This window comes from Microtus ochrogaster, chromosome 7, assembly GCF_000317375.1.
Source record: "Microtus ochrogaster isolate Prairie Vole_2 chromosome 7, MicOch1.0, whole genome shotgun sequence".
NCBI classification, from domain to species: domain Eukaryota; kingdom Metazoa; phylum Chordata; class Mammalia; order Rodentia; family Cricetidae; genus Microtus; species Microtus ochrogaster.
In genome coordinates, this window is record NC_022014.1 from 57,572,934 (window position 1) to 57,587,439 (window position 14,506).

Sequence of the window (14,506 nt, forward strand, 5' to 3'; positions counted from 1 at the left end):
AGAGAGAGAGAGAGAGAGAGAGAGAGAGAGAGAGAGAGAGAGAGAGAGAGAGATTTTTTTTTCTGCCAGATATATTAGCTCCCTTCTCTGTCCTGAATTATGGTGTGAAGAAAGGAGAAAAAGCCACTAAGATTTATTACCCCAGTACTAGAATGCCATCAAAAGGGCCATTTATAGTATCTAGAAATACGAGCCAATGTTTTCTCTGGTCAGTGGTATTAGTAAATATGCCCTTGGTGCGCTATAATTACAGTGGCTGATAGAATAACCAAATTCAAATTTTAAGAGGAATGGTTTTAAAATGAATTTTTAATTTGGTTCCAATTCCATCTGATGGTCTTTTTGGCCATGATTTTAGAGTCTTTAACAGGCAGGAGAGACTCTGTGGTTTTACGAAGCTTTATAAATAGAAACAGAAACAGCTGTACTTAGAAGGAGGACATTGGTCTTGCTCACTTAAGTATCCTGTCCCTTGAAACACCAGCTCCTGAAGGCTGAAGTCATTAGAGCTCATTTGGGTAGATTTGACAGAAAGGGTTTGTGAATGCCTTCCCATCTCCAAGGATGGAAAAGGAGGCCAAAGGAGTTTTTACAAACAGTATGTACCACGAACCCCCAAAGAACCATGAATTACGTTTATGAAGTTAAACGTCATTGAAAAATGACTCAGCCATAAAGCTGACATGAAAACATGGCTGACTTAAACAAACTAGTAAGGTCCCTCTCGTCTCCTTCCCGCTTCCCCAGATGTCACTGGGTTGTATCTCAAAAGATACCCTTTCATTTTCTTGCACAGATTTGTTAATAGTGTAACAATGTTGCTGCAGCAAAAGCATGTGCGGTAGCTATTGATTCCATTGCCATTTCAGGTAAGGCATTCGAACGTCATGACTATGATGAATATCAGAAAGGAAAAGGCTAAATGGAAGAAAAAGTGCTGACTCAGGCATCCTGGTTCCATTTCCTCTTTTGCAATCAGTCTGTGCATCCCTTCTGTTCATTGTTTTTGGGCAGCAGAGATCAATAGGGGAGAACTCATCTTTCTACAGCCTTCTGTGTGGCTTACTTGTTTCACTGTTTGGTTGATTCGCTCTGAACGTTTACCTAAGACTTCCTGGGAGAGTAAGGAAGTCCAGGAACCACTTGACATTCTGCTCATACACTGTCTTTGCTGGACAGAAAAAAAACCCAAAGACTGACAATGCCTCGTCCCCTCCTTGTCCCCATACTTTGCTACTGCCCAGCCATACCATGCAGAAGGTTGTTTTAACCTTTCCTGCTGTAGCATTGACTTCTTCCATGTTTTCAGCAAATGGCACCTTTGCCTCCTGTAATTCATTCATCTTCAGGAACTTTAACCTTTCCTGCAGAGTTATTAAATCAGTATTTCCTCCATCCCAACTCCCAATTTGGTTTTATGATTAAAAAAAAACACACAGGAAGGTTTTCTTTCCTAAAAGAGGGACAAAAGCATAGTGAATGAAGCAGGGAGATCTGGGGGCCAGATTTCTGGGTGACACTGAGAGTGTTATGACTGATCTATTGAAAATTTGTAGAAGAAAAATGTCCTAGAAGCTGACTCTTTTGAGACCAAAGTTGTAGACACAATGGAATGGGGATTTATAAGGGCAGCCTACAGGGTGTATCTCAGGATAGCACTGGCAAGACTGAGGAGGAGGAGGGCTGCAACGATGGTTAGGGTTGCATCAGGCCATAGGTCCTACCTAGCTGCAAAGCTTTGCTTCTCTGACTTGCTACAGGTGCGGTCTCAAAAATGACCCACAGTCTCTCAAGCCTGTCTGCTCTCCAAGGACAAGGGTTTTATTGAAATAGTTACAGAGATGTGCATGGGCCTGAGAATACCAAAAAGAAAGTAACCAAACCATAGTAACAACAAGAAGTCTGCTTTGAGGGTGTGTGTGTGTGGGGGAGCCGAGCTTAGGAATCCTTGCTTCCTTTCTCTAGATAGTTCTAGAAATTCTCAATTAGAAGACTTTAAATGAAACAGAAGAAAAGTGGGGATTTGATCTGGAGAGGGGGCCTGGCAAGATGGCATAGCAGGTCAAGCCGCTTACTACCAAAGCTGAGGACGTAAGTTCAAGCCCCAGAGCCCGCACGGTAAATAAAGAGAACCAACTCCTGGGGCTGGAGAGATGGCTCCGAGGTTAAGAGCACTGGCTGCTCTTCCTAGAGGTCCTGAGTTCAATTCCCAGCAACCACATGGTAGCTCACAACCGTCTGTAATGAGATCCGGTGCCTTCTTCTGGCCTGCAGGCAGAACAGTGTATACATAACAAATAAACAAATCTAAAAAAAAGAGAACCAACTTCTGCAAGCTGTACTCTGGCCACCACGTGTATGTTGTGTGCATGTATGTGAGAGCACACACACACACACGCACGCACGCACGCACACACATACACACATAAATTTATGCTTTCCAAAAGATATGGAGAAGAAAGGAAGGCAAGGAGGAGAGTATACAGGCAGATAGACAGAGGCAGAGGACAATTGAGAGAGAAAACACAGGAGGAAGAGTAAAGTAACTAATGTCTGTAGAGTGAAACAAAACATTCCTTCCAGAACCATCTCCATAGGCCTTTCCTAGACTACAACTAAAGAAGTTTACCAAAACCCAGGGGTTTGAAGTTTTGGGTGCAAAATGCTGCGTGAAGTTTTTTTTTTTTGCAACATGGGGAGCCCAGTTCGGGGCTCTCTAGCTCAGGTCAAGCCCTGCATGGCTCTCCAGCTGCCGACTCTCCCTGCTTACCTTCCTCACAGTGCTCGCCCTTGTAGCCAGCAGCACACACACAGTTGCCGTCAATGCAAGAGCCATGGCCCCCGCAGGAAGGGTCAATGCACTGGTTCATGGGTACGTCACACTCGGCACCTTTCCAGCCACTGTAGCACTGGCATGTTCCTTTGGAATACTGTCCATTCCCACTGCACAGGACAGGGCAGGCAGCTGTAAAACCAAAGAGAGGACACCAGGTCACAGGGGATCGACATCTGAAGGGCTGTGTCTGTCTGGCCCCGCAGCTTTGCCTCCAACCTTGTAGGCTGAGGACTTAGCCACAGAGGTACCTGATCACCTTCAAGTACAAAATGACAACCGGGCCATCACGGTCAGTGGCTCCTGCTCATGCCTGGCCAGGCACAGCAGAAGATGCTGTAGGCCTTTCCTGACTGAATGATCAGAACCACCCTTTGAGGGGCAGCTACGATTCCACCATGCGCTGGAGGCTCAGACTGGGGATCTTTTCACAGGGCTCACAAGCAGGGGCCCAGTTGGAACCCAGGTTAACACACTCTACAGCTATGCTCTTACGGAAACTGTTGCAGAGCCCGTCGGCACTGGCTGGGAGTCTGAGTGTATTTTACTCATTATTTTATCGTCAGAAAAGTTGACTCCTGTTCAGGCCACGTTTGAGTCAATGAATCTCTCTCTGCCTTAGTTTATTACCTACACCAGGAAGAAATAAGTGTATCTATTTCAAAGGAGAACACATGCATTAAATTACGAAGATAAAACAAGCTTGGCTTATTGAAAAAAAAAAACAAACAAAACAAAAACCAGGAGAAGGAGAAAGACAGGCTTACAGTGTGCCACCTGGAGCATTCCCCACTCCTTGCCTTTGCTTATGGGACGGAGGTTGAAAAGTCTGTGGGGTTGTCTGGAATGTCACTACCTCTGCTTTAAGTTGGCCTTAATTGTGCCACTTCTCACTTTCAGCCTTTATTTCCAAGGGGGTTCTAGTGGCTCCTTGAGGCTCCTGTCATCAGTGATTTGCAATGAACCTGTATTTCCAACCTGATTGGAAACAGAACATGTCTCTGACTGTCCCGGTTATGGCACAAGCCTTCAGGAAGAGACCTTCAACTGTGACCCATGCAGGTGTTTCGGTGGCTACTGGTGGTGTCTGTGATTTGGAGACCAGGTTCTGAGACCTCTTCAAGGATGCATGGTGCATACATACGAAATCATGGGACTTCAGTATTCCATGAGCAGATTGCGTAGTCAGTCAGATCACGACTTAATCGACTGTCCACCCTGCTTTACTTGTCCCTTCTGTGGTCATGGTACAGTCACTAACTTTTCTCTGTGAGTGTCTGACTTCCCAGGGACATGGTAACCTTCTAGAGGACAGGCACAGTGCTTACCAAAGATGACTTCCTGTCAGTTCTGAGTTCTATAATGCTGACTGGCTTGGGTAAACACTTCTGCATTCTTGAAAGGTTTTTGGGAAAACACTAAGAAGTATTTATGAACGACCAAGAAAGAATAATGCCTCAAACAGCCCTCATATTGCAAACACAATGAATTTCCCTCTCAATTTCAAACTGATTTGAAATAATATATCTCAACAGTTGGCATATGATTGATGAGATATTATTTTCCCAAATACTTTATAAGAGGGCATTTGTAGAAACTGTTGAGGATATCATTTCCACAATTCTTATCCTTATGAAATATCTAGAGAGGAATGGAGTTCAAATGACATCAAAGACACCCACTGAATTCAGATAAACCTTTCTCAGTGGAGGGTGCATGCTTCTCAACACTTAGGATGTTAAGAAGGGGATTCTGTAGTTACTAGAGATACTGATTGTCTTGGAAGGTAGAGGAAAGAGCTTGGAACTTCAAATAGGGACCATGCAAGTGTGAACTAACAAGAGAAATGATGTACTTTCTTGAAGTCTTGAGAGATATTTGGAGACAAACTAATTTTGGTCCACGTCAGTTCATCATAGGATGCATGCTAAGCTCAAAGTGATGCAAATGTGTTCAGGCAGATTATGATCCCCTCTTTTGGGATTCTGCAGACATCACTAATGGATCATAGCATCTTCTCCTGAGCCTAGAAAGAACCTGAAAACCGTCATAATGCCCAGGCTAATACTTGCAAGGAGGGTGAGCTGGCATTCAAGAGAAAGCCTACTTTGTCATTTCTGATCTGGGTCACATGGAAAGATCTCCAGAAGGAAGACTAGAATATACATGGTTTCTCACCCCAGTTCCACCCTCAGGCCTGAAATAAGCAACAGTGAGAAATGCATCTAGTCAATGGGTAGCCTTCCAAGACTATCTCTGACCTGCATACTGTATATTGGATGGGCTACCTGGAGGGAAGACAAGACCTCAAATCCTCACCGCTGTGGCCCACTGCATATTTTGTTTTTATTCCCACAAGGCAGGGGAGGAAGCAAATGATTACTGTCTATATTAGTTGATAAAGGGAAGGATTATTTTCTCCTTTTCTTTTACACAAACTCCAAGTGGTGGGGAAAAGTTAGAATTGTCTAGAAAATAGGAATTGGTTTTTATATAATATCAGATGGGTGGGAAATCAAGTTCAAAATGTGACCTACTTAAACTACTCAGGGAACAAGTAAAAACGAGTCAGGTCACGGCGTTCCTAAATGTAGCCCTTTCTCAATTTGTTTGATGCAAGCTTGCTGGGACTGTGGTCTGAGATGCAAGACGCTGATGTTTGCTGGAAAGCAGGGCACTTGGGGGGTTTGGCTGACACACCATTAAAAACCCCCAAAGGCTTAAAAGCCCCAAAGGGGCTGATTGGAAGAGTGGAACTCAAGGGATTCACTGACACTGAAACAAAGAACGAAGCCTGCTAGGGGTCGCTGGGTTTGCAACATGCAAAGCCAGGAACCCTTTCTGTAAAAGAATCTCAGGTACTGCCCATCCCAGGGCCCCAGAACAAATATGTGTGGCGCAGACTTGTCTACATGGAGAAGCTGAGTGGGAACTGGGAACCTCTTGTGAAAACAACTTCTTGGGTTTAATGTTTTCGGGGGGTGTGATCATGTAATGATCATTATTTTTAAGACAGAGCAGAAAAATTCTTTGGACTCCATGTCCCACCAAGAAGCAACACAAAGTAGAAGCGAAAAGGGCAGAGATTCTGGCGACAGAAAGTCCCAGGCTCAGCAGCTAGTCTTCATGTGTCAGCTGTGGGGTTTGAAAACGGTGACTAAACTTGGGTATTCAAGATCCTCTTCAGAAACCTGTCTCTCCGAGTGGATGGGAGGGGGAAATGACATAACATGACCAAGGAATCAACGTGGGAGCTGACACCCGCGAGACAAGTCATGAATGTTCCTGTGATCTTTCAAACTGGATCCCCAGCCTGCCTGACTGGAGGGGTTGATAAGATTAAAAAAAAAAAAAAAAAAAAAAAACCCAACAGCCACAGTTCTCTCACATGTGCATTGTGTATATACATGCACACATGCACATGTATGCAAACACACTGCCCCCATAACCAAAAGAGTGCCAAATAGCCTCAACAGAGAGAAGTCGCCAGCTTCTCTCCGGGTGTGGGTGGAAGCTAGTCTTGACTGGTCAGGAACCGTATGCCAGATGAGATGTTTTATCTTCCCGCTTCTCTCTTTCTCTCCTTTATCCCACAGCCTTCCAGGAATAGAACGTTGTGCATTCAAGCTTCTATTTAAAATTAATTAAAATGTGTGTACAAATTGACGATTCCTGTTTTACTCAACCCGGTAAATGAAAGTCTTAAGACTCCCGCAGAAGAAAAATAAATTACCGCTGCCACTAACGACTGACAAGTTAACAGGCTGATGACAAAAAAAAAAAAATAAAATAAAAAATGACACACTTTAGATTCACCTGGATGGTGTAAAGCTCATTTTAATGATCAAGCTGGAGTTTTCCCCTTCCCAGCGTCTCTGCATGGGGGGAGATGAATTATCAGGGTTATTTACTTGGGAGGCAGTTGCAGGACCAATCCACTCATCGCTGTTTGAAGAAAAACAAATCCTGTCGACCTGTCACTTTCAGTGGAGTGAATACTCGGAGGGAGTGGAAGGGCTGTAGGGGAGGCTTAAATACGATGGATGCGCATGTGGATGCAATGGATGCGAGACGCAAAATGGCAACAGGCGGCAAATCATCAGGGAGCTGGGCCTGTTGTGGAGAGGCACTCTCAAACAATACACTTTGAAAGTGATTTGAAAGCCAGTTTTGAAATTTTTTTATTAATTGATTTATTGTGGAGAGAGGGTCTCTCTCCCAGGGCCCAGGTTAGCCTAGAGCTTGCCACAGACTTGTGGCCTTCTGAGTCAGCTTCCCCAGAGTTGGGATTACAGGTGTGAGCCATGCCTAGCGCTGCCCCCCACTCGCGGCTACTTCTTTAGAGAAGGGACTTGAGAATACGCTAGACCCTAGCACCCCAGGTAAATTGTCAAAATTGCAGTGTGTGCTGCAAGCCTTCACTCCCAGCAAGTCAGCAGCTATGGACTGGTAGCTCAGTACTCTACACAGACAGACTTGGTGGCAGGAAGCAGCTGCCTTTGTCCTTCAGAGCAATTAACCGTAGTGGTATTTTGTTTGTGTTTTAACAAACAAAGCTTGCCTGGAGATCAGAGTGCAGAGCTAAGCCACTAGAGGCCAGGCCGCGGTGACACACAGCCTTTATACCAGGACTTGGGAGACAGAGGCAGACCGATCTCTGTGAGTTCCAGGCCAGCCTGGTCTACACTAGATTGATCCAGCCTCAAAGAGAAACAGAGCCAGGCGGTGTTGGTTTACACCTTTAATCCCAGTTCTTGGGAGTCACCCTTCTTCAATCTCCACACTAAGGAGGTGAGGAGAGGAAGGGGTGTGCCTGGGCAGAGAGAGGAATATGAGGTGGGAGGAGACAAGAGCAGTGCAGTCTGGAGATGCAGTCAGGTATCAACTGAAGCAGTCGGTCAGAGGACACAGTCTGAGGACAGGATGGCCCCTTTGGTCTGAGCATCTGGCCGCTCTGCTTCTCTCTTCTCTCAGCTTTCACTCTCTAATATCTGTTTTTTTTTTTTTAAATTAAGACCAATTAGAATTCATGTTGCAATCAACAATCTAACATTTGGGTCATGGAGGCCAAGCGGAGTCGAGGCTCTCAAAACAAAAACAGTATTCCACTTTCTTTCAAGGAGAAAAAAAAAATGGTGTTAGGAAAGACGGGTTTCACTTCAACATCCCCGTAAGTGGCATTTCATTTACTGCACAACCAAGCTGGCCCTGATTGTACCCTATATCAAACAATAAACTCTACACAGTGTAAAGAGTTGAAGTATTAGAAAACATCGGAGAGTAATCTTATTTTCTTCAGGATATCTGAAAGATATATATTCCAGAAAAGGAAAAGTGAGTAAGTTTGATGGCACGAAATTTACATCTATTTGACAGTGGATACTGGCCTAAAACTAAACCAGGTCATAAGCAATATTGGAAAGACAGATCTTAACGTGTTTTAGAGAACAAAATTTACTATTTAACCTGTACAAGGAACTTTATAAATCAATACAAAGAGACAGACAAATGGAAAAGCAGGTAAAGTCCGCATCAGAAATAATACAGCTTGCCAATATAGAAGCTATTTGGAATCTTTAACAATTACATATAAATATAAATACTATTAAGACGTAATTTGAGGCTTCTCAGATGGGAAGAAGAATTAAAAAGCTGTTCACAGCCTGGAAATGTTGCCAGGGCTTAGGGGTGCTGGACTCTGGGGAGGACAGAAGGGGGGGGGGAGGACATCCCAGGCAACATTCAGAAAGATCCTGGGTCCACATACATGGCCCCCCTGCCCAGTGTACGTGCTTAGCACCTCTGTTTCCCTTGTCTGTTAAAAATGGGCAGAGCAATAACGGGCTTTGCATAAGAGAAAGAATGGGGAAGTTGGGAAGTGAAATGAAGGAGGAAAAAAGGCCCAGACTCTTCAGGCATTCTATGGGGAGGGGCAGCAGGAGAGGAACTGCAGAGGGTGCCTTCTGCCAGGGAGGGGCAAAGCCCCTGGCTCTGGGGGTGTATGGAGGAGGGTGGGGCAGCTCCTGAAGCACCAACTTCCTCATTCCCGCCCATCTGTCAAATGGCACATTTAAGCAAGAAAGCGACTCGGGGAAGAATTACCAGAAGGACAAAACCCTCATCAGGTGTGTCAACTCTCCGGCATTCAGGAGCCATGGGGAAAGCAGCACACGCTGACTTAAGCACGAAAGTATGGATGCTTTAATTAATCCGGGGTGAATTTAATTGCTTTAGTTAAGTGGAAATCGGGTTAAAAATGATGCCGAGCATGCCGGGGTGTGTTAAAAACATGACATATGAGTTGGATGAATCGATAAATTAAAAGTGCACAGATGTTTTAATTAAACCCAGGGAAGTTAACGAAGATCGCAAGAGACTTTTAAGCCTATGATTAATTCAATTCATTTAAAATACCTGTAGAGATATGGAGACGCCTCCATTTCGAGAGTTAAAATTTCTCAATCGATAAGTACTTAAACCGCTTTAAAAAAAAAATCTAAGGGTGTGTATCTGTGACAACAGCCCCGCTTACATCACGGATACTTAAATTCTTTGGCATCTGTACCTCTGCCGTGCAAGGCCACGGTGAAGCTGTTTACGCTTCTGTTGGGGTTGAAGCATGGAGATAAATTGGCAACTTCCCTGTGCCCCGCCCGCCACAAGCATGGGAGTGTCGCGAAGGCACATTGGCATGCTGTGTATAGAGACACCTGTGTTCTATAGCCCCTAGGAAGGAGTCTGCGCAGAGCTGGCTCGTGAATCAGACTAAGTTTCTTGTTGTCCTCCCATCCCCTCTCCCGACTGTATGACCAGACACTTTAAACTTCTTATTTCTTTTAAACTCCCTTATTTAAAGGGAGGTGAGAACCCTGAGGCACTCTATAGGGTTCTCGTGGAAATCGAAAGAAAACGAGATAAATAATGCTTGTGGGGCCTGGCTCGGCGAAAGAAATCAATAGATATTATTTTATTATTATTATTTTCATTAGGAGAAAATTGCTCCGACTAGTTACAGGGTAGAATATCTGTCCCCCATCCCAGCCTACATCCTTCTAGAGCCTGGAGGTTTTCCCGTGTTAAGCCTTTTTGAAACCACAGGGTTTCCCCTAGTCCACGGGCCTCACTCACCTCCCCAGTGTTAGACATTCTGGTTTCTAGGACTCTGCAGCTACTTAGCCAAGTGGTTTAGGAAGAGAAAAAAAGAGGTTGGTTGTGGTTTGTTTCAAAAGCAAAGAAATGAGGGTGAGTGTCGGGGGATCCCAGGTTCTGGGTCTTGCTGGACAGTCTCAGCTGCGTTCCACAGTAGCATGATTCCAGACTCATACACAAACGTGAACAAAGTCTTCGGCTTCCTGAAGGGCTGGCCTCCAGCTGAAGACTTTGGGAACTGAACAGGCTCTGGAGGTCCCAGACTCCAGTATCTGCCGTGTTGAGATGACTCACTGAGCCACCAAATGTGGGAATCACTAACCAAGCAGCAGAGGGTATTTATGAAATACCAGCTCGACGGGGCAGAGTGACGAATGCCTGATATCCCAGCGCTTGGGAGGCTGAGACAGGAGAATTGCCATAAGTTTGAAACCTGACTGCATAGCAAGTTCTCGGCCATCTTGGGCTATAGAGTGAGGCCCTGTCTCACTGAAGCAAATAATAGACAAAAAAAAAAAAATACCCCTTAGCCCCCAAACATCTCTCTCTCTCTTTTCTGAGACAGCGTGTGCTGTGAAGAGATGTAGCTACATCTTCTCGCGAAGTGTTCTGCGTGCTGCCTGGGATGAAGTTCATCTTTGCTCTGTGGTAGCAGTTATCCTTGTGCTAGTCTGCTGACCATGGCTTGTTCAGTATGGCTGCGGAACATGTTCTAGGTGCACCTGCTTCCAGCTCCTCCTCCTGGGCCTAGGTGCCAAGAAATCCACCATGCACAGTTGCTTCTTGGGCCCAGGAATGGGAGGGAGAAGAGGAAGGATTGGGTTGTCAAACTTCAATGGGCTGTGGAACATTCTGGGGGTCAGCAGCCACAATCCAGTCTCATCTGCATTCAAGGGGCGGTAGAGGGAGACAGAAGCAACCCGGGTAGGGGGCTACGGGATCCGAACACAGTTCATGAGGGAGTGAGGCCACTGTGCAAGAGGCAGAGTGATTCTTTGTCAAGGATGCTGTAAAGGGTGTGTTTCTGTTACGATGGGAGAACCCCTCCCCTGCACCCACTATCTGGAAGGAGCTGAGGGCTTGTCCTTTCTCCTTGGTGAGCAGAGATGAAAGCAGGTAAATACAAAGAGCCAGTCACCCTGCAGGGGCTGCTGGCAGTACTCATTGTTAGGGCTCAGAGAGCTGCCACTGCCTGGAATTGGGGTGTCTACTTAACAATACACTCTCCTGTGGCTGTTAGGGTCACATCACATCACCTCAAATCTGCCCTTGTTACATGTTCTTACTTTTTCCTTGACACCAGAAGCTTGCCGTGTAGGTTAACTCAGCATTTCTGGAGTGTGTCCTATGTGCTACTGTGCTTTTGCAAGCTTCACATGTGTTTATGTTGACACTTCACAGCAAGGCAACCATCCCCATTACACAGAAGACAAACTGAGGCTCAGCACAGCTGAATAACTATCTACAATGAGCACAGTTAACTGGAGGAGCACAGAGGTCAATCCAGTGAATTCCAACGCTGTTGCTTCTTTTTTCCCCCATCACTCCATCGTTCTGAGGATGCACGTGGGCTGTGAACTAAATGGTATCTCCTGTCTGTAAGCACTTCTTTATTTTGTATTATCCACCCATAGCCTGTGCATGGTCCTTCCACTCACGCCGTACCTAGGCTGACTGGTTGTCACAGGCATGATTACTCTGACAAATTAACACCATGTTCTCCAGCACTCATATCAGTCACATTTCCGGCAACGTTTTAACGTTGTTAGCCTTGTCCCTTAACTTGAAGTCATCAGACATTTTAGTAGGTATATACTATGGCTTGGGTACCACGCTGGGGACAAGGACAAAGACAGCAGCTACTGCTTTTGATCAGCAAGAGAAAGCGAGCTGTCTTTCCAGCAGAACAGCATGGAAGAGCATGAGAGAGCCCTGGCCCCAATCCTTGCCTTTCCTGCCTCTGAGTGACAGCAGGGTCATTTGTGGGAGTGCTGTCAGGAGGTAGTGATCTGTGACCTCGAGTTCCACAAAAGACCAGTAGTTGAATAGTAAAGTCTTGGGATTCTGGGATTTTTTTTTTCCAGCTAAGCTATGAGCAAAGAGGAATGAGCAATCTGTACTTTGATGGGCTAAATCCTTGAATCTGTGACATGTGGGCCTTAGTGGGCTGTATGGAGCAAGAGCAGTGTGGGTCATGGTTGAATACCATTCTACTTGTTCTCCCGTATCAGAATGTGGTATCGGAGACCAGCTTTGACCAAAATACCACTTACTGGGGCAGCAGCATGGGGATTAGAAGAGTTAGCAATGAGCATGAAGACAAGTAAAAAAATAAAACAGAAAACAAAAGATAGTTCCAATGAATACTAAAAATCCACCACATTTAATTTTCCATTCATTTTGTACCCCAATACAACAGGGGAAGAAGACAAAAGACTGCTCTGCCATGATACAAAGGACAGCTAGAACAGTTCCTTGCTTCAGTATGCGAGGCATCAAGTCATTAGCATTCTGTTGTTTAGGCGGTGAACCCACCCTAGACCAAGTGTCCCAAAGGCAGCCACTCCCCACGTCAAACCTCCTATTTCAAAAGAAGGAGCAGAAGTATGCTTAAATTTCCTGACCATTGGTCAGGGTAGAGCAGACCACCTGTATGGGCCATGTTAATGGTCAAAGAACCAAGTAGCGACACCCTAGGTCAAGATGTGTAGCTCAAACTCTCTGCCCTTTAGACAGGGTGGAAACAGGCTTACATTTTTGGGCCTCCACAATGTGGACCCTAAGCACTTGCAGGGAGGGCCCTAGGAGCCTCGGTGAGAGGCGCATCCTAAGCCACATCTAATCCCATGATCCAACTGCCTGGCACTGGGGAGGGATCTGGGAACTGGCATCCGTGGTAATCTCCCTGGTAACTACACAGAGCTGAGCAGGTCACTGGGAGCACTGAGGGTATTCAAGGGGAGCAACTACAGCTGGGAAGAGGCTTGAGAGTGCTCCAGAAATGCTGAGGAGGAGAAGAGTCACGTGGAGAGGCTGGTGGCCACTACACAGGGAAAGGGACCTGAGGACAGCGTGGAGGCCTGGAATGGAAGAGCTGGCAAAGGGTGAAACGATGGTAAGAAACCTGCCTGGGCTGCTCAGCGAACACAGCCGGAGTACCAGGGTTGGCCTCAAATGGCCTTGGTGTCAAACTGTGGCTCTGCTAATAAACCTTAACCATGTTTTTATTGTCCTTTCACCCCCAGATTTAAGAGCAGAACCCTACTACAGACTAATAAGGCACACTGTGCAAACCCCTGTTTTGTTACCCCTTATCTCTCTGAAGCCCGTCTCATGGCTGGTCTACCGTGAGAGGTTTAGGCCCAGCTGTTGGTTTGAATCTCAGCAGTTCTACTTCCAATCTGGGTAATGGTAGCAAGTTATTCAACCTTCTTCATCTCTGAGGTGACTGTCACCTACAGAGCACCACTGGTGGTGTGACAATTATGCAGCTTCTCAGAGTTGGTCTGCACACAATAAGAACTCAATAAATGTCAGTGATAATGATCATGGTGGCAGCTTGATGCAAGGGCTAGAGTGTGGCCAAGAGGGCCTGGGTGGTGGGGGTACATTTGCCTGTTTGGAGAGAAATAGCAAGGTCCTCACTCCCTCCTCCTCAAGGCTCCACAGAACTAGATAGGAGCTGAGCCTCACCCCTAGAGGAAAAAACAAAAAAACCACCAAACTTTATGTTCCCAAGTTTGTGGTATTTCTGGGGGCTCTGTTGACAGCTGTTTGGCAGCAGGAGTTGTCATTTCCAATAGTTACTAAATTCGAGTCACCTAACAGCTGTGGCTCCCGGTTGTTACGGCTCTACTGTGTTTGGAGACTCCAGTTCAGCCTGAATAAGTCCTCAGAGGCGCTTGAGTTTAAGCTGAGAGTTTGAGTCTCAGCTCACTTCTGAAAAGCAGGGGGACACCTGGCTCTGTTGCGCAATGGATAGCGCATTGGACTTCTAGACTGAAAAGCAGGGGGACTTTGTCTGCACGCAAGTCTAGGAAAAGTCAAGCCAATGCAAGGCCTTGAAATGAAAGTAAAAAAGAAGAAAAGGAATAATAACCCAGAGCCTCCAGCCCCCAGCAAACAGGTTTGCAACGCTGAGGGAGCCCTGCAAGAGGAAGAGCCATGACAGGAAGGCTGGGGGGTGACCCGTGCCTCAGACGAGAAGTGGGATGATAGCTGGGCTGGAGGATCAACTGAGGGGGAAAGGTACAAACCATTGGGAAGTAGACAGCATCTGAGCAGATTCCTTTCTCTACGACACGGTGGACGTGATTCTTCACCACAGTTCCCTTGTTGGAGTTTCTTTGAGACTTTTCTCTTTCTCTTTTTACTAACTGACTATTTTTATAAATACCACTATACTGTATACTTTTCAATTTCTTTTCTTTTTTTTTTTTTTTTGGTTTTTCGAGACAGGGTTTCTCTGTGGCTTTGGAGCCTGTCCTGGAACTAGCTTTTGTAGACCAGGCTGGTCTCGAACTC

General features: G+C 45.8%; 1 protein-coding gene across 11 annotated transcripts in view; it reads right to left on the reverse strand.

Moving 5' to 3' along the window:
* Positions 1 to 14,506, reverse strand: part of Tenm2 (teneurin transmembrane protein 2) — a 1,251,952-nt gene that overhangs the window by 143,079 nt on the left and 1,094,367 nt on the right. For all 11 annotated transcript variants that reach the window (XM_026780485.1, XM_026780490.1, XM_026780489.1 and 8 more), the window contains one exon: positions 2,771 to 2,965. In XM_026780485.1, coding sequence (XP_026636286.1) covers positions 2,771 to 2,965 — 195 coding nt within the window. The remainder of the gene's footprint in view (positions 1 to 2,770; positions 2,966 to 14,506) is intronic.